Source organism: Sinocyclocheilus grahami, unplaced genomic scaffold (assembly GCF_001515645.1).
Source record: "Sinocyclocheilus grahami isolate Dianchi unplaced genomic scaffold, SAMN03320097.WGS_v1.1 scaffold36.1, whole genome shotgun sequence".
In the NCBI taxonomy this organism is placed as follows: Eukaryota; Metazoa; Chordata; class Actinopteri; order Cypriniformes; family Cyprinidae; genus Sinocyclocheilus; species Sinocyclocheilus grahami.
This window is the reverse complement of record NW_015505215.1, coordinates 528,579-549,035: the sequence shown is the minus strand read 5'-3', so window position 1 is coordinate 549,035 and position 20,457 is coordinate 528,579. Positions and strand designations below refer to the sequence as shown.

General features: G+C 36.0%; 2 protein-coding genes and 1 pseudogene across 2 annotated transcripts; all 3 read left to right on the top strand.

Annotated features, from left to right (window-relative positions):
* The window catches only part of LOC107581535 (uridine phosphorylase 1-like), a 6,397-nt pseudogene extending 2,563 nt beyond the window's left edge, over positions 1–3,834 (top strand).
* Positions 3,835–6,580: 2,746 nt separating this feature from the next.
* On the top strand, positions 6,581–13,951 carry LOC107581532 (stathmin-2-like). Its single transcript, XM_016267108.1, has 5 exons — positions 6,581–6,759; positions 8,864–8,959; positions 10,010–10,185; positions 10,373–10,564; positions 12,457–13,951. Exons 1-5 carry the CDS (start codon positions 6,741–6,743, stop codon positions 12,514–12,516), a joined length of 543 nt encoding a protein of 180 aa, XP_016122594.1. The 5' UTR covers positions 6,581–6,740; the 3' UTR covers positions 12,517–13,951.
* Positions 13,952–18,329: 4,378 nt separating this feature from the next.
* On the top strand, positions 18,330–19,523 carry LOC107581654 (fatty acid-binding protein, adipocyte-like). The gene is made up of 4 exons (XM_016267277.1): positions 18,330–18,502; positions 18,742–18,917; positions 19,064–19,165; positions 19,356–19,523. Exons 1-4 carry the CDS (start codon positions 18,418–18,420, stop codon positions 19,407–19,409), a joined length of 417 nt encoding a protein of 138 aa, XP_016122763.1. The 5' UTR covers positions 18,330–18,417; the 3' UTR covers positions 19,410–19,523.
* The last annotated feature ends 934 nt before the right edge of the window (positions 19,524–20,457 follow it).

Below are 20,457 nucleotides of genomic sequence, written 5' to 3'. Positions count from 1 at the left end.
TCAAACTCATTTAAGGTTGAGGGCCGGATCGGAGAAAATGTCCCCTTGTGCGGGCCGAATTACCTTTTGTTAAACCCTAGTTTGCTCACAATTACATTAATATTAACCATACAAACTACAATATAATAAAAAAAAAAATCTAGGACAACTTTTTTTTTAAAGATGATGCTTGGTTATTTTAGGGGTGTGCAATATTGACACAAAATGTCTTTTTTGTTTTGTTTGATAGTGATAATTACCATATTTTGCAAAGATGTGTTTTTGAGATAGCACCTTGGTTGGTTTAAGCCTGTCATGGATAAATAAATATGACACTAAAGCCGCCAGTAGGTGGCAGCAAGTCTCCGTCTTAATGAGTGATCCATTGACTCGTTCACTCAAAACGGCTGATTCTTTTAGAAACTAAGCTAGTGATTGTCTTTTTGAATGGGCCACTGAATCATTGACTCAAATAATTTGTTCAAAAACACAGATTAATTCCGTAACAAAATACACAGTGCTGCCTCGGAGACACACAATTGGTCTTACTTCGGCTTTGTTAAAAACTTTTTCTTGCCGAAACAGAGATAAACAGACAGCATTGTGACTAATAACACACTTAATACTAGCATCTTTTTTGTTGAGCTGTTATATAAAATCAATTCATTTGCGATCGCGCTGACATTCGGGAAAGCAACACTCTGGATATAGTTAGACATTACTTAACTATCACGACATAAATATTAAAAACTAAATTTCTTACAGGGCATTTAATTTTTGCCCCCATATTTTGAATTATATTGTAAACTGATATCCTTCATCCGGCACTGAAAAACTCTCAAGATGTGTTTGTTTGTTATTTTGCAAAGTTACAAAATGTCAGCTCGCACGTCATTAAAACAACAGTTAGTATATTATTACACACTAAATATCGCACACTTCTCGCTCATTTACTTTCTCCATGCGAAGCTGTCCAGTGCGTCACAGTGTCGTTTTATATTGCACACATTTACCACAGTCACGAGTTGTGATTAAACATACCTGTCGGCGTTGAGATTACTTTCTTTCCATTTCTCCTTAAATAGCCTGTCCGCCCTTACAGGTCAAATTTCTTCTTTTGGACATGTTTAAAATCACCAGAAAATTGCCCCACAAGCATCAGTTACAACGCAGCTATCATCATTTTATCCTCGTGCTGCTCGAGATTCTGGCGCTGCTTTAAAACGCGCATGTTAGGTGTCCCGAATCCCGAGGCGTAATATCAACGTAAATAATTGAGCCATTTGTTCCGTTTCTAAATTCAAAGTAAAATATTGTAGCGAATACACTTTATTTAATTTTCAAAATGATGTTTTATTTATTATTTTATAATATTGTTTAAATCATCCTGCGGGCCTGATTGGACACCTCTGTGGGCCGTATTCGGCCAGCGGGCCGTATGTTTGACACCCCTGGTTTATATGAATCCTAAACATTGCAATATTCTGCGTTACATGTATTACAAAAAACAAAAAAAACTTCAGCATATACAGTATATGCAGTGCCCACTCACCATGATCTGTGCAATCTGTAGGTATTTTTTAATCCAATTAGACGTGTTTACATTCTTAATTTTTTTCCCCCTGTGGTTCAGAATATGTCTGGTCAACACCACCCTTTTCAGTTAAGTCAAATTTTTACTTGGATCAAGCTCAGTCAGACTGATTGTTCAGATGAAAACTTTTTTTAGTCCGATTGAGCCATCAGTTGATTATAAACCGTATTTTGGTGCATTTAAACATAGCTAGTAAAACTGGAGTAATGACTTCAGCTTTGCCATCACAGGAATTAATTAGATTTTAAAATATATTCAAATGGAAAAGTTATTTTAAATTGTAATATGTTACAATATTACTGTTTTTACTGTATGCAGCCTTGCTTTCTTTCAAAACCACTCTTACTGACCTCAAACTTTTGAATGGTACTGTAGTGTTTTTGTGTACAAGTGGCCATCAAACACCTTTAATTATAGTGCCTTTTGTCTGTATCTTTAAGTGCATAATTGCAAATTAAGTTTGTCTGAATGTTAACATTTAGTTTTTTCTGTGTTCTAGCATGGCATGGGCATCCCATCTACAGTGGGTACGGAAAGTATTCAGACCCCCTTAAATTTTTCACTCTTTGTTATATTGCAGCCATTTGCTAAAATCATTTAAGTTAATTTTTTTTCCTCATTAATGTACACACAGCACCCCATATTGACAGAAAAACACAGAATTGTTGACATTTATGCAGATTTATTAAATGTTGCATGAGCTTATTAAGCTCCTGTATCATGCCCACTGCACTGATGTCACTGTAGTGCGCATCGGAACATCAGGTGGAATAGGTACACTGCTTTTACCATTGAACTGCTTAATCAAAATCAACTCCAACCTCACCCTGATGTTGTAAATGATGTCCATGGGATTTTTTTACTCATTGTTTCCTGACTGAGCTGTTTTTTCTGTTTTTGTTAGGTTTAAAACCAGGTATTGTGGTGGTTACCAAACAGTCAGTGGATTCTGTGTTCCAGCCTCGCCTTGAGCAGGTCATCCTGGGAAAACCAGTGGTCAGGAGCACAGAACTCGATGCGGAACTTGCAGAGGAGCTTCTTCAGAGCGGCAAAGACCTTGCAGAGTTTGAGACTGTCATTGGTAACACAATGTGCACCCTTGACTTCTATGAAGGTATAAATATTTTAAGACTTTATAGAATCAGTGTCAATTGTCAATTGCAGTGTCAATTTTTTGCACAGTTGGGTTTGTTGCATTTGAATGAATGCTCTGTCTTGGTACAGGTCAAGCTCGGCTGGATGGGGCCTTCTGCTCGTACAGTGAAGAAGATAAACAGAGCTATCTTGCTGAAGCCTATGCCGCTGGGGTTCGTAACATTGAGATGGAGTCATCTGTGTTTGCGGCCATGTGCAAACTGAGCAATCTTCGAGGTATGTCATTTCTAATACACCATTTACTGAGCGCAAGTTTGTGATATTTCATCAGTTGTTTAGGTTAATACAAAAAAGCCTTTATGCATGGGAAATGGGTGCTAGAGGTTTATGATCTTTTATTGCAGTTTGTCTGTTTTAGCAGACTGATTTTTACCTCTTGTCACACATTAAACCTGCTGATGTCGTTTATTATGGATGGGTTAAGATTATGTGATAATATTGAAGAATTCTTTCCTGTTTCTTCAGCTGCGGTTGTGTGTGTAACGCTGTTGGACAGACTGAAAGGAGACCAGCTGACCAGCTCTCATGACATCCTGAATAGCTACCAGCAGCGACCTCAGGTCTTGGTTGGACATTACATCAAAAAGAAGCTGAATGCCTATAAGAAAAGTTAGTTTGAAAGCTTTTACAAGAGTCCCAGGTGAAGGTAGGGAAAAGTATAGTGCAGTTATTTGAATATATGGCAAAGAAGCAGCTCTTATAAGTTTATCAAAAGTGACCAAGATAACAGAAATACCTTTGAATTTTTCTACAGTTTAATACTGCAATTACTAGCATGCTTATGCAACCTCATGCTTTGAATGTAATACCTTAATTTCCTCGTTTTAAATTGGTAATAGGCACATTATGTTTGAACAGATATTTATTATTGTTTTAAAAGGCACTGTATTAAAACTACTCCTGATGAAGTAGTTGTGTAAAAGGGAAAGATTTTATATAAAAAAGAGAGAGAACTAAGCGGTTTTAGCACTAGTTACCTTAAAAGGGTCCAAGGAGCATTTTCAAAAAACAATAAACCTCTGTTTGTTGGTCTATGGTTGTTACAAACAGATTTTACTGTAATGTTCACAAATGTCTTAAAATTACATTTTCACAAATGTATTAAATATTGCATAATATTTCTCCTTAAGTTTGCTATGTTTAACATTGAAAGTGTTATATATATATATATATATATATATATATATATATATAAATACTGTGTAGAAAGTGTTAACAATGTGTCAACATTAGTATATCAAAAGTCAATATCAAGGTCAATTAGGAACATTAGAATATTAAAATAATCAGATGTAATAAAGAATATTAAAGGAATAATTCACCCAAAAAATAGGAAATTTGCTTGAAATTTACTCAATCTCACACCATCCAAGATGTAGATGAGTTTGTTTCTTCATCTGAACATATTTGGATTAATTTATCATTACACACTTACTCACCAATGGATCCTCTGCAGTGAATGGGTGCCGTTAGAATGAGAGTCCAAACAGCTGATAAAAACAATAATCGACAAGTGATGTAAGTAATCAACAAGTTGAGTGTAATAAATCCATCATGACATTTTTTGAACCTCAAACCATTGCTTTCACTAAAATACGAGTCCTCTTATCTATAATATTGCTTTCTCCAGTGAAAACGTCGAAAAACAGTTCTAAATAAATATTCCTGTGGATTTTGATTTGAGAGGACAACAGTGCATGGACTTTTTCCACTGGAGGATTATTAAGAATTATTAACTGGTATTTTGGCCAGATGCTACCATTTAAAATTAAAATGCCTTAAGGATGGATTTGTTTCTTACAAACACACAGCTTTTCATATTTTGTGATGGACTGGAGTCGTGTGGATTATTGTGATCATTTTATCAGCTGTTTTGACTCTCATTCTGACGGCACTCATTCACTGCAGAGGATCCATTAGTGAACAAGTGATGTAATGATAAATTTATCCAAATATGTTCAGATGAAGAAACAAACTCATCTACATCTTGGATGGTGTGAGATGGAGTAAATTTAAGCAAATTTACAATTTTTGGATGAATCATTCCTTTAATTGAAATTTATGGCTGAGTCTCAGAGACTGCTGTGTTGCCTTGACAGCATTTATGTTCGTATTCATGTGACAAATTTTGCTGCATACATTTTTGTCTTTTCTTTTTATTAGAATGGTGGTTTTGATATTCATTATTGTATCTAACAATTATCCTCAAATCATACAATGTCATAATTTTAACATGTTGCTGAATGATTTCCCAATTACAAAAATTTAACATTCTTTAAGTTTGACACTCAAATAAATAACATCATTTGCACCCTTTGTACAGCATACAAGACAAATAATCTATTTCCTCCATCTCAGTGTTGACACAAAATTGGTTGCATTCATCAATCTAAACTGTTCAACCCTGTTACTCAAATTATTGTATGAAAAAGTGCTCAAACACATCTCTCTTAAACCAACATTTGGTCCCGAAGTGACTTGTCCATACAGTGAGTGACTGCCTAATAAAAAAAATAAGTTGATGGTAGCCTTTGACTTCCATAGTATTTTTCCCATACTATGGAAGTCAGAGGCTAATGTCAACTGTTTGGCTACCAGCATTCTTCAAAATATCATCTTTTGTATTCAACAGAAGAACTTGAGGGTAAATGAAGAGTAAACGATGACAGAATTTTAATTTTGGGGTGAGCTGAAGCAGTTGCAGGAATTTATGACAAAGAGTGGTCATTGTGTGCATGTGACAACGATATCACAAATTCTCCACAAATGTGGCTTGTGTGGGAGGGTTGCAAGAAAAAAGCCACTCCTCAAGAAAGGCCACATGCAGTCATGACTGAGCTTTGCCAAAACACACCTTGGAGATTCTGAGGCAGATAAGACTAAAATTGAATTAAAGTGACAGTGACGTGACATGTGGCCAAGTATGGTGACCCATACTCGGAATTAGTGCTCTGCATTTATCCCATCCAACTCTCTAACCATTAGGCCACGACTTCCCATTCAATTATTTGGCCTCAACACCAAACGATATGTCTGGCAGAAATCCAATACCATCCAAATAACAGCATTCCTCCAGTAAAGCATGGAGCTGGTAAGATCCTGTTATGGGGGTGTTTCTCTGCAGCAGGGACTGGAGCACTTGTCAGGATAGAAGGAAAAATGGACGGGGCAAAATTATGGGAAATCTGCTGCCCTCTGCCAAAAAGTTGTCAATGGGAAGAAGTTTTAGCTTCCAACATGACAATGAGCCAAAGCACACAGTGGTTGAAGGAGAAAAAGGTGAATGTTCTTGCATGGCCTAGTCAGAGCCAGATTTAACCCCATTGAAAATCTATGGAATGACTTGAAGGCTGCAGTCCACAAACGCTCACCATTACATTTAACTGAACTTTAGCAGTTCAGCAAAGAAGAGTGGGCAAATATTGCAAAGTCTAGATGTGCAAAGTTAGTAGAGACAAATCCCAACACCCTAAAGGCTGTAATTAAAGCAAAAGGTGGTTCAACAAAATACTGACACAAGGGGGTGATCCTTTTTCCAACTCAGTGATTCTGTTTTCTTTTTGACATGTTGGTCTTATATCTTTCACTTGGCTGTTATAAGTTGCACTGAGTAAATGCAGCTGGATAAAACAAAAACTGTGTCTTCATTTCAGGCTGCAAAGCAACAAAATGTGATTATTTTAAAGGGGGTGATTCTTTTCTATACCCACTGTATGCCTTAAGTATTTAAACCCACATACGACGCTAAGATTAGAAGACACGGCGCTCGATTATATGCAGGCCAGATTTTTCCTCCTCCTTCCTTCCACACGTCAGTGAAGCGAGGTGCTGCCGGTGGCCAATCCGCTGTTGCGCGGACTTGATCATAAATCAGCCGCTCCCATTCCTCACATCCCTCCGCGCTCCTCATTGTGCTCTGCTGACTCAGTGCCTTAAGCATCATCCGCTCTCAACGCCACTGGCACAAACCTCGACCATTGTGGAAACTAATACGGATTGAAGAAAGGACACCATGGCCAAAACAGCTATCGGTACGTGCTGCGCATTTCTTCACTTGTCATCTTAATCCATTGTTGCATTCGTAAACGTATTCATGGAAACTGAGTCTGTCAGTGCAAAGCATACCATGCCAAACTGTACGGTGCATATAGAACACATACAATGCTTATTTGAACATGTTTCTTATATTATTTAAAGCTGAATCTGCGTTATCGGATGCATTGTACAATGGTAGATTTCGTGTTTTTTTCCCCCTATTTATGAAGTTTATAGCCTAAGCGAAGTGAATGCCATTCGTATTATAAATTAAAATAAATATCGTACGTAAAATGCTCAGTAGTGATATGTATGTAAGTATGAAGATTGGCGATGGCGCACCTGCTCCTGCTGCCTCGCATCATAATGCAGAAAGACCGCACCCAAGAAACACTACCCAGACAATCTAGCCATAAACCCCCCACAGATACCTCCTTATGGAGCATTTCCCTCAAGAACTCATATTTAACCAGCGATCCTTGCTTTATATGGAATAATCAAGACAATTAGAGCAGCTTTTTGTTGTGCATGGCATCGTCCTTGTTTTATAGACATGAAGTCAAGAGTGCTGGCATCAGGGATACCATATTTTTAATTAGCCTTTTTATGCATTCAGAAACCACCTAATAAGGCTCATGTGAGCTATAACACAGAGGCCTAGCTCATTAATTGCATGCATGATACTGTTTTAATATAACAACATCAATAAAACATTGGCACGGCTATGGCTATGTAGTTCTCTCTCATAGCTACTTAAATCAGTATTTAAAATAGATTCAAATATAAGAATTTCTCATCTATTGTGTGTTTGTGTGTGTGTGTGTTTTTTTTAGCCATAGTAAAATCCACCTATATTTTGTTGTGGAGTCATTTCATGACCAGATGGCATGGGTGGATTTCACTGTGATTTTAATTCATTCATTCAGACTCCGGGTAGCCTGCAAAATTACTGAAGCTGTAAAGTCACCGTTCCTTATCTATCGGGGGCCTGTTCTGTCAGGATGTATTGATCAGTGTAAGGCTCCTGTGCTGTGGGCCTGGTTGTTGATATTGATAAGAATGGAAGGGGAGTTGCAGGAGGCTGAACGGACGCAGACTGGGAGGCCGGCCAGCCCTGCAGCAGTGGGATGCTGCACATGGTGGCCTTTGCAGCACCGGACACATAACTATTGACACTGTGTGTGTGGACACCAGTGTGTGACCCTGGCAGGAAATTGCTCCTGCGTGTGATTTGGACATCGAAAGTATGGGATTTGTGTCTCATAGCTAATTGATGACTATCATATTTGCATTATTTTTTTTTATTTCGTTACACTTGTTTAGTGTGTCCTAGTCTGCATGGTGTCTGACGGTAATTTTCTAGCTAATGGGCTGTTAGATGTGCTTGTAATCTGTAAAACGCTACAGAGGGCAGGAAATGGCAAGTGTCATTAGTGTCCTGCATTTTTCATGAGTCTGCCAGCTCCATTTGTTTGAATGTAGAAAAGACTCTCCGTAGACTCCATGTGTGCCAGTTTTTATGCTAATGTGAGTTTTCAGGGATTTGCTAGTTGCATTCCAGTTGGGTTGTTTTATGCATTTAATTTGTTATCCACTAAGCAAAAAAAATCCACTGTAAAAAGTAAAGCAACGATTATTGGAGCACATTTTACAAAAAAATAGTATTTCAGTCTTTGTACTTTAAAACTTCATGTGTTAAAACTCAATGTGTTACTTGCCGTGTCTTTATTTACTAGCAATTTATGAGTAATAATTGTTTATAAATCAATCCTACACCAATTTTATATTGGTATAGGCCTGTAGTGATACTGTTGGGAAATTTCCCACATTTTTATCTTGCTCACTTAATTCCTGAACTATTTAAATCCACTTTTTACATTGTTCACTGCTGTAATGATAATCATGGCCTTTCAAAAATGAGCTAATTTAGCTAAAGTAGCAGAGTTGATCAGTCACTCAGTTGAAGCGTCATTGAATTGAAGTACAGGGTATGTTATAGACCCCAATTGAATCCTCTGAAGAGCTGTAGAGATGGGGCAATATGCTCTGGCCTGTAAAAGTGTGTACAACTAACAAGAGGCCAATTATGTGTTGTTCCAGCATACAAGGAGAAGATGAAGGAGCTGTCCATGCTCTCGCTTATTTGCTCCTGCTTCAGCCAACAGACACGCAACAACCTTGTCTGTGAGTTTGAAGGTAAGTGAGAGAACAAATCACTTTGATTTGAAGCAGTATAATACTATATATGAAATAAAGATGCTGCGACTGATATTTTATATAATAAATATAAAAATAATAAATGTTACATAATAAAAATAAATAAATATACGATTTTTTTATATAATAAATATAAATAAATAAAATAACTTTTAAAAACGGTGCTTATTTCTTGTTTCAGAGTCTTGATTGATTATGCTCTTAAATTTATGAAAATGTTAATTCTTTAAAACGTGAATTATATTTGGAAGCCCATTTCTGCTATGTAAGAAAACAAATTCATGCTTTGGTAAATCATAATTATGACAAAAAGTCAAAACTAAGATTTAAAAAAATCAATTACGATATAAAAAAGCCGAAATGATGACATTAAAATTCTAATTGTGAAATACTAGTATTTATACTCATTCATATTCATATTCAAGGCAAAACATAGACATGTACTTCTATGTCGTGTCATAATTATGACATTTTATGTCAAATTCAACTTTTTATGACAATAAATACAAGTACATATTTAAAATGTTGACCATGTCCTGATCAGAATCTTGATTAATTATGCTTTTAAATTTATGACACATGTAATGATGTAATGAACATTATTAGAAACATGAATTATCTATGGCCGCCCAATTTTTTCCACATAAGAAAAAAAAAATCATGTTTTGGTAAACCATAATTATGGCATAAAGAGTGAAAATTACACACAAAAAAATTTAGATTAAATGAGATAATGACATAAAAGTCTAAATTATAACGTCAAATTATGACATAAGTTATAATTGAGATAAATTTTGAATTACGTCTGTGAGATTAAGTCCTAATTATGAGATCAAGTTGAAATAACAAAGTCAAAATAATGAAAAAAAAAGTCATAATTATGACTTGTCATCATTTTGACCGTTTTCCTCATAATTATGACTTAGTATCTCATTTTTTGTCTCATAATTATGACTTTTATGCCATAATTATGATGTACTAAAGCATTTTATTAAGTAAGGTCATTTGACATTGGTTGTTGTCTTGCAGATATGGAAGTAAAACCAATAAACAAAAGGGCCTCAGGCCAGGCCTTCGAGGTGATTCTGAAACCACCCTCACCGGTGTCAGACGTGGCCCACAGCATCACCTCCCCTCCAAAGAAGAGGGATGTGTCACTGGAGGACATCCAGAAGAAGCTGGAAGCTGCTGAGAACCGCAGGAGGGTCAGTGGAACGGAATGCATCTAAGCTTAATAGCTGCTTTATTAATACAGACAAATGTACATGAAACCACGAATCAATAAATATTGGTCAACCACATTACAGTCTGTTTAACCTTCAGGAACTATATTCCCTTTCATGCCCTTTCATATGTTTGGATGCTTATGCATGTAATGACTTTCCTCAACAGTCCCAGGAAGCTCAGGTGCTCAAAGTTCTGGCTGAGAAACGTGAGCATGAGAGGGATGTGCTGCTCAAAGCCATGGAGGAAAACAGCAACTTCAGCAAGATGGCAGAGGAAAAGCTCATTCTGAAGATGGAGCAGAACCAGGAAAACCGTGAGGCACACCGGGCAGCCATGATAGAACGCCTGCTTGAGAAGGTGAGCAAAACAGTTCGACTTTATAAATTACTTGTATTAAAAATTATTGAAATGAACATTGGGTATGCAATGAATATGCATTGTTTAGAAACATATTTTATTGCAAATATTGTTTACTTTTTATTATTTTAAAATGTAATTTAACTGTAAAATAACTGTCACCGTCTCACCTGTGGGATGCTTGGCGCTCTTTTTTTGTTGTCCTTTTTCTGTCAAATCTTTTAGTAAACATCATACATTGAAAGCTTAGAAGCCCAAGATTCATCCTGTGAAAACCATTTTGAAATCAGACATTGCGTTACCATGGAAATGGTACTTTAAAATCTTTTGGCGGTCTCCTCCCCCTTAGTGGGCAGTGTCAAGTGTCATATTACAAAATGTATTACGGTCTTTTGGAATCAAACCTTTTTATAATCTTGACAAAAAAAACATCATTGGAAAGGTCTGAGTCTCAGGATTCCATATTTGGTGGTTATTTTGAGATAGAAGTAATATTGACAGAGAAATTTAGACATTTGTGACAGAAAAATGCATAAAACAAATTCAATGGAGTTTGGATGGCACCCGGTGGCTGTTCGTGGTATGAAGCCCTAAATAAAATCTCACAGGAACCTCAATTTTTTTCATATCAACTTCAAATTTGGAACATAACTTATTTAGACATAAGGCTTTATTCTAATACCAATTTTAGAATAAAACCTGTTATGTAAAATATTTATTATATATAAAATATAATAAAATTAATATAGTGCATTTTCTTTACAGTAAATTTAAACTACCATAACTTTTTTATACTTTAATTCTTTTTAAAAATTCCACTTTTGCGATAATCAGCTGATTTTCTTCTTTAAAAAGAGACCAACCTTATGCCATATTTCAAAGTGTTCATAAATTACACAACAATTTAAGTTTGGATTGTGCACCTGCATGCCTATTTAAAAAAATGGGGGGTGACAGTTAAGGGGTTAATTTGACAATTTTAATTTTAATTATATATATATATATATATATATAGAAACAGATATATCGATATAAGAGTTGTTTAATCTAATTTTAATCTAATTAATTAATGTGCCGATTAATTAATCGAATTAATCACAAATTAATCCCACATCAATTCTGTGTAAGAAATTAGCCGTAAAAAGATAATTTGTGTCATTATTGAGTATAATGAGAAAAGCATTGAATAGACATAACAAAAGTGATAGACTACTCTAAATATGACTGCTCTAAATATGAAACTAAAATCCGCCAGTAGGTGGCAGCAATTCACTGTCTTAGTGAGTCATTCAACGAATCAACTGGTTCGTTCAAACGGCTGATTCATCAGGAAACGAAGCAAGTGACTGTCTTTATGAATAGTTCACCGATTCATTGGCTCAATCAATTCGTTCAAACACGTGGATTTATTCAGTAATGAAACACCGCTGTGTGTCGCTCGGAAAGGAACAGTTCTGCTGTGGCTCTGCTTGGAAATATTGACAATATTGTGTCTAAAATTGAACACAAAATTTACGTCTTGTTTATTGAACTATTGTATAAAATCAATATCACATTTCCAATCGTGCAGATATTTGGGAAAAAAAAGCACTCTAACTTGATATCAACTATGATATAAATATATGACAAAAACCCATACGGGGCATTTTATGCACCTCAGATCTTAAATTTTAGGGGCATATATGACTGCATTCTAATCGGCAACATCACCCCAGGCGGGGCACATTAATTAAATTAATTGCAACCAATTAACACATTAAACTGACAGCCCTAATATATATAGTTAGGTATTTTTTATTATTAATTTATTTATTATAAGCACTTTTCAGTCTTAAATTAATCATCAGAATTATGATGTATATGTGATACTCTGTTTGTTTTGACTCTATCAGGAGCGACATGCTACAATTGTCCGCAGGAACAAGGAGCTGAGGGAAGAACTAATAGCGTGAAGTTATCCTCCTCCTCCTCATCCATACCCTTCATCAGCCAACCTGTCATCCTATCCTGCTCACACACACTTACACACAACCACTGGTAAAAACCAACCAGAACAGCTAGTGTCACACTCGTATACGGTTTGAACGGTCTTGCTTGATTTCATAGAGTAATGGGAAGACACAAGTATTATTTTGTAAATACATATTTTTTTTATCTCTCTCTCTCTCACTCTCTTTCTTTCTCTCTATCTGTCTTTCTGTCTATCAGATTGAATGATAACAAATCAAATGTACCAACTCTACATGATACATTATGTTAATTTGTTCATTATATTATTTGTTAATTTCTCAGTTGGTTTGGTTCAGGCCCATCTGCTTTGATGATGTGAAAGGTTTTTGATGTTGTGAGTAAGCTGCCCGCTTACGTTTGCAGTGTTAAATGATGTGAAGTTTGGTGTAATTGTGAAGAGTGCAAAAAGCTTCAGTGCTCAGGCCCCAGATTTACATTTTAAAATGCAAACCTACCCAGACTCATAAATATATAGTGCACTTACGTTTATATAAAGCATGATCAAGACATTTTCCTGAGCAAATAGCTTGAAATATGAGTACCGAAACAAATAAAAACATGTTAATAGTGTTTCATTTATAACCAAAATCTTCTCTGAACGTCTGTATTTTAGTTTCTATGCTTAATATCCTTATGTAAAATGAAATCTCTTGTCTCTCTTGAAATGTTACGCACATCTGCATGTCTACATCTGCAAACGTACTCTTTTGTTGGCTGACGTTTGGAAACACTGCACCCTTTCTGGACTCTTTGGACTAGAGTCTAGACAGCTTGACATAGCCTGTGGTAGAATACAAAAGAAAAGGAAAAAATAACCAGCCAGTTCCTACCCTGTTGCTCCCTATGAGCGAGGTTTTTCTTTTCGTTGACCTGCCCCATTCCCTTACATTGATTCAGGCCTCCGGCACTCAAGGCTGATGTTTGTCATCTGTCTCTAGCAGGAGTAGACATCTTCATTAGTGCAGCGGTGTAATTAAGGGAGTCGTATCTCTCTGAATGTTCTGACATCTGTCTGGCTTGATAAAATAGGTAACATCTTTACCAGCGGAATGTATCCTCATAGACTCCCAACTACAGCCTTTGACGTGTGACTATTTTCTATTTGGTTTATTTTCGTGCAATTGGAGTGAGTGTGTGCAGGTGTGTGTGTCCACGTTAGGTTGACCCAGCATTTGTGTCCTTTCTCTCTGGAAGTGAAGTGATAGGCAGATGCAGAATATGCTCTGAATGATTATGATTTTATTTGGATTTGTTTTTCAAATTACTATCTCCTCTATAAATATGCTTGAAGTGTCTTCGGCTGCCAAAACGGTCTTTTCCCCCTCTCATTTCTGTGTGTGCAAACTGTGAAAATAAAGGTTTGGGGTTCTGTGAACATGGTTTACTGTGTTGTTTGCTTTTTAAGCTTCTGTTAATGTCATTCCAGCGCTTCACCAGTGGATGACAGTAAACCTGTTATAACACCTTATTAACATAATTCGCTTCAGAACATAATGTGTGTAATCTATTTGATCTTTTCAAGCTTACGCCAGTTGCAGTGAACAGGTCAAATATCTACTGAATCTTTCCTATTAAAAAAAATTGTTGACAAAAATATGCTTGCAATTAATAGTTAGGACTATTCATCATTTATATTACAGATGGTGTCAAGCAAAGAAATTAATCCCAATTCACCCACTCAAATCTCCTTTTGCCAATTCACTTCTCAGCAAACTAGTGAAAAGAAGAAATTATTACCATAAAACAAAGTTCTCAGAAGTATAAAAACAGAGAGCCATATTGTGCTATTATATATATATATATATAAACACTGAACAAAATTATAAACGCAACACTTTTGTTTTTGCCCCCATTTTTCATGAGCTGAACTCAAAGATCTAAGACTTTTTCTATGTACACAAAAGGCCTATTTCTCTCAAATATTGTTCACAAATCTGTCTAAATCTGTGTAAGTGAGCACTTCTCCTTTGCCGAGATAATCCATCCACCTCACAGGTGTAGCATATCAAGATGCTGATTAGACAGCATGATTATTGCACAGGTGTGCCTTAGGCTGGCCACAATAAAAGGCCACTCTAAAATGTGCAGTTTCACATACACATCTTCGTCGTTACCGACTTGAGTGGGCAAATACTCACATTCGATGGCGTCTGGCACTTTGGAGAGGTGTTCTCTTCACAGATGAATCCCGGTTTTCACTGTACAGGGCAGATGGCAGACAGCGTGTATGGCGTCGTGTGGGTGAGCGGTTTGCTGATGTCAACGTTGTGGATCAAGTGGCCCATGGTGGCGGTGGGGTTATGGTATGGGCAGGCGTATGTTATGGACAACGAACACAGGTGCATTTTATTGATGGCATTTTGAATGCACAGAGATACCATGACGAGATCGAGAGGCCCATTGTTGTGCCATTCATCCAAGACCATCACCTCATGTTGCAGCATGATAATGCACAGCCCCATGTTGCAAGAATCTGTATACAATTTCTGGAAGCTGAAAACATCCCAGTTCTTGGATGGCCAGCATACTCACCGGACATGTCACCCATTGAGCATGTTTGGGATGCTCTGGATCGGCGTATACGACAGCGTGTTCCAGTTCCTGCCAATATCCAGCAACTTCGCACAGCCATTGAAGAGGAGTGGGCCAACATTCCACAGGCCACAATCAACAACCTGATCAACTCTATGCGAAGGAGATGTGTTGCACTGTGTGAGGCAAATGGTGGTCACACCACATACTAACTGGTTTTCGGACCCCCCAATACAGTATAACTACACATTTTAGAGTGGCCTTTTATTGTGGCCAGCCTAAGACACACCTGTGCAATAATCATGCGGTCTAATCAGTTTTTATAATTTTATTTATTTATTAATATAAAATATATTTCAAATATATTTCATCTTTACATTTAGCTTTGTAATTGTCTTTTCTTGCACCCAGTGATAGTTTAACCATTCATTGGTTTCTATAGCTTTAAATACACACATGTTTGTTTTAAATGAATGTATATTTTAATGACTATTATTGTTACTTTATTACAATTTAAAGATAAATAGATGTATATCTGCTTTGTGTTGTCTTATATGGTAGATTATTCTCTGTTACATTTTAATGACTATTGTTTCTGTATTGAAACTATTTCTATATAATATAAACTATATAATAATATAAACTAAATTTTAAAACATTTAAAGCAAACATATAGTATAATTATCTGTTTTGTAATGTCTTATATGATAGATTATCCTAATATAATTTATATCCCAAAGTATTCTAGCAAATAATCTTTTTCTTTTCTTTCTTTTATATATATATATATATAGATAGGTTTTTCTGTCCATACTGATTTCAACTGCACCAGCTGTTTCAGCAGCTTCCAGCCCGTGGGAAAATATGTGGTAGGCAGTAATTGATTCAGCCCTGCTACTGCAGCAGAACAAGCAATAAAATAAACAGTCCTCTGAAAGAAGCCTCTTATTGCTCTACATTTGATTATTTTTTCACCTATTTCCACTCTCTACAGATTGAGGTCATATGATGCGATTTCAATTTTTCCTTTTTCTTTGGAGTGTTACAAGCTCTTGGTGCATAAAGAAGATCTGTAAAGTTGCAAAGACTAAAGTCTTAAAAATCCAAAGAGATATTCTTTATAAAAGTTAACCACGCATACCTAAAACAGCTCGTTCTAACACGCCCCCACATGTCTATGTCACTATGTGGGAAGATTTGCATAACACCGCCCAAATGTTCACGCAAAGAAAGAAGGCGTAACTTTTATTCTCACTGTAGTATTGTTGTTGCCGCCACCATGTCGTGAAGGCGCTGTGTTTCGTTGTGAAAGCGAAACTATTTTGTTTGGCCTTCCAAAAGAGGACGATATCCACTTCGTCATGCCTAGAACTGATCTGTGCTGGTCGCTGAGGAAATACATCAGCTTTGCACCGGATCGGCTTTCACCGTGGACGATGCTGAGTCTAGCCGGGGGTCGTCACATGTGGTTGCCGCAGGCATCTCAATATGGTAAGAGACATAACATTTCCGTCACACGCTTGAGGTATTCGGCCAATCACAACGCACTGGATAGCTGGCCAATCACAGCACACCTCGCTTTTTCAGACCGATGAGCTTTGTAAAAATCGACGCGTTTCAGAAAGGCGGGGCATAGAGGAGAAAACTCCACTGGGATCCCCTAACGTCTCTGTACTATTTTTATGTGCTGCACTACAAATTGTTTGTGAAGGGAGTAAATTAACTTGTCACACACAGACATAAGCACTAGTAAATCTTATTTGCTGCACATGCTAACACCTTTTTTTAAGGACTATTTACAATCCAAAAGACAGCCACATCTGCTTGTAATTAATTATGAAATAGAGTCAGTAAGTCAGTGATTGGACAACAGCATCTATATGACTAATTAAGGGGAAGTAATTTCTGCATTTAATTAATTCATAATTGCCACTGAGCTCCATGCCAATGCACCTGCGCTCCAAACATAACATGTCATGTTTAGGTCTTTATATAATCACCAGCCAGGACCTGCATTGATAAATGAAAATGCATGAAGGGCTCATGTACTTAAATTGATGAAAATATAATAATATTACCTAAATATACGATTCAGAAAAGGTTTATTTTCATTCAACCAATCAATGAATAACTAATTTGAAGGAATATTTATATCCAAAATATTTAAATGAATATATATGTATTAATATTTATGGATTTTTTTTTTTTTTAAATTACAGAACCTCAGCATTTGCCTTATAGAGCTGGGAGGGGTTGTACATGGTTTGGATGTTGGGAGGACAAATATTAATTCAATTAATCCTACAAAAACACAGAAAAGATTCATTAAACTCTTTAATCATCATTTTTTATTGTAACGTTATACCAGGAAATGGCTGAATTAATTAGATTATAAAATTCGAAAGCAGATATTTCTCTCATTGATTAGGATTGTGAGTTAGGACTGAAGATGGCTGTGGATTTGTATTGTTGCTTGTGATGGCAGGGGCAGAACTCCTGGCAGTGATTTAGACTGAATACCAAATATGAACATTATTTTAGTTTGAGACGTCAGTGTAATCATCTCCAGCTTTGATCTGAAGATCAGAAGCTCCATTGTCTGACTATAATGCTCTTTAATGTCAGGACTACAAAAATGCTGCTGCATGTTCTGTGTACTGCAGAATTGCTTTACTATTAATCCTCAGCAGATGGCGCTGTTTCTGTTCTGCACTAAACTTGGACCAACTACTGTGGGATTGTCGTGCATGGATAAATGCTACCAATGTATGGACTGATTAGGTGCAGATTTAAGCAGTAAAGTCAGTGTTAATACCCAGCAAGAGCAAAGATTCAGTTTTGCATTTGATGTCTGTCATCTCAAAACTAGACTGATGCCGTTTGATGCATCAGGTCAGTCCCAATACTTCAGCAACACTCAAAACTCTTTGTTTAAAGATGTCAAGTTAAACGTATTGTTGTTATAATTATTATTATTATTTGCATAATCAAGATTTCCACTTTACTTATAAAGTTTTAATGTAAAACATGAATATAAAAATATAACGTTTTATATGTTTGACCTAATCTAATATCCAAATAGCGATCTCTATCAAGCCCTCCCCTTTTAAAATCTTTTAGCCAATCAAATTCTCAAATATCACAGCGTTGTTACTGATTGGTCAGTGAGCGGGCGACAAATATCCGTGCACTCTTTAAACCTCCCTCTGTTGTGATATGAGCTTCTGCAACACTTTATACACATATTAAAAAGTAAAAGGTCGTGTGTTGTAATTATCAAGTTATTTCTTTGTTTTTATTAAATACTGAACATGGAAAAAACAATGGCTGAGCAATTCGTTGGTAAATGGAAAATGACTTCAAGTGACAATTTTGATGAATACATGAAGGCTGTAGGTAAGACAGAATATACAATAATGTTTTTTATATATATATATATATATATATATATATATATATATATATATATATATATATATATATATATATATAATCATATATAACATATATGCTTAATCAATCAAATGCATTTTTTTTGTCCAGTTGTATTACAGTCATATACCTGTTGAAAATAAACACCAGCAATGGCATTGTCTGTACTGTATTTCAGGCAAAATATTTGTATTTGTACACAGGTGCTGGTTTTGCTTCTAGGCAAATGGCTAACCTAGCGAAACCCAGTCTGTCGATTGCTGTGCATGAGCAGGGGTTCATCTCCATGAAAGCTGTCACTACCTTCAAAACCCTGGAAATCAAATTTCAATTAGATGAAGAATTTGATGAGACAACAGCAGATGACAGGAAAGTCAGGGTAAGGGTTACGAAATAAATAAATAAGCAAACCAGCAAATGCATAAAGAAAACGAATATTTTTACTGTATTTAAAAAGTGTGTGCGTGTCTAGTTTATTATTTTCAAGCATAATTACATTTCCCTTTATTCCTTAATTCTCTTCAGACTACTGTGAGCCTTGTCGATGGTAAACTAATTCAAAAGCAGACCTGGGAGGGGAAGACCACAATAATTGAAAGAGAGATTCAAGACTCCAAAATGATAGCGGTATGTGTACAAGCCATCTACACAATATTAAAACAAATGTTTTCTTTACCTACATATTCAAAAAAAGAAAAAAATGAATTTGACCTTTTATTTGATTTTATTGCAAATTGGCTTTTCAGTGCTGCGTCCATTGTTCAGCATGCTGCTAATCTCTCTCTCTCTCTCTTTCTCGCTCTCTCGCTTTCTTCAGAAATGTATCATGGATGATGTGATCGCTATCAGGACATATGAGAAAGATGTGTGATGAAAGATGCACAAACTTTGGGCTTTAAGACAGATTAAAGACCTCATTCGATTTTAATATGGTTGAATTTGACTGATTTGATGTGAAATATGAATTGCTTTGTGCTTTATAAACATAATAAAATAATAAAAAAGAAAAAATGTCTCTTCACTCATTGGATATAAACATTTTGTTCCTATATGTGACCCTGGAGCACAAAACCAGTCTTAAGTCGCTGGGATATATTTGTAGCAATAACCAAAAAAACATTGTATGGGTCGAAATGATCGATTTTTCTTTTATGCCAAAAATCATTAGGATATTACGTAAAGATCATGTTCCATGAAGATATTTTGTAAAGTTCCTACCGTAAACATATCAAAACCTAAATTTTGATTAGTCATATGCATTGCTAAGAATTTCATTTGGACAACTTTAAAGCTGATTTTCTCAGTATTTTGATTTTTTTGCACCCTCAGATTCCAGATATTCAAATAGTTGTATCTCGGCCGAATATTGTCCTATCATAACAAACCATACATCAAAGGAAAGCTTATTTATTCAGATTATTCAGATTTCAGAAATAGACCCTTTTATGACTGGTTTTGTGCTCCAGGGTCACATATAAGAATGAAATAAGTGCCCTAAGAGCTGAGGAATTGGAAAATAATAACATGAAATTACAAGCTGAGTAACATTATTACATCACACAGCATAACTTAACATAATTATAATTAGATACCACAATAGCAGACACTTTCATTTGTATTTGGACCCAATAAGGTGCTAATCACTAAGCTTACAAGAAAGATCCAGTATAGCTCTACAAGTTCAGAAGTCAATGCTAAGGCAGCCAATGCAACATTGCCGCTCTAGAATAAATATAGCTACAATTGCTATTAAACTGCAATTACCATGCAGCATGTTAGTAAGGTGTGTGCTGCTACACAGCAGTACAGGACTACGGGCCTGCAGAACGTCCCACACTGTTTCCCATGCAAAATGATTTCCATTAATCTTTGGTATAAACTTCAAACAGCCTAAAATTGACCTCAAATGGCTGCCATGG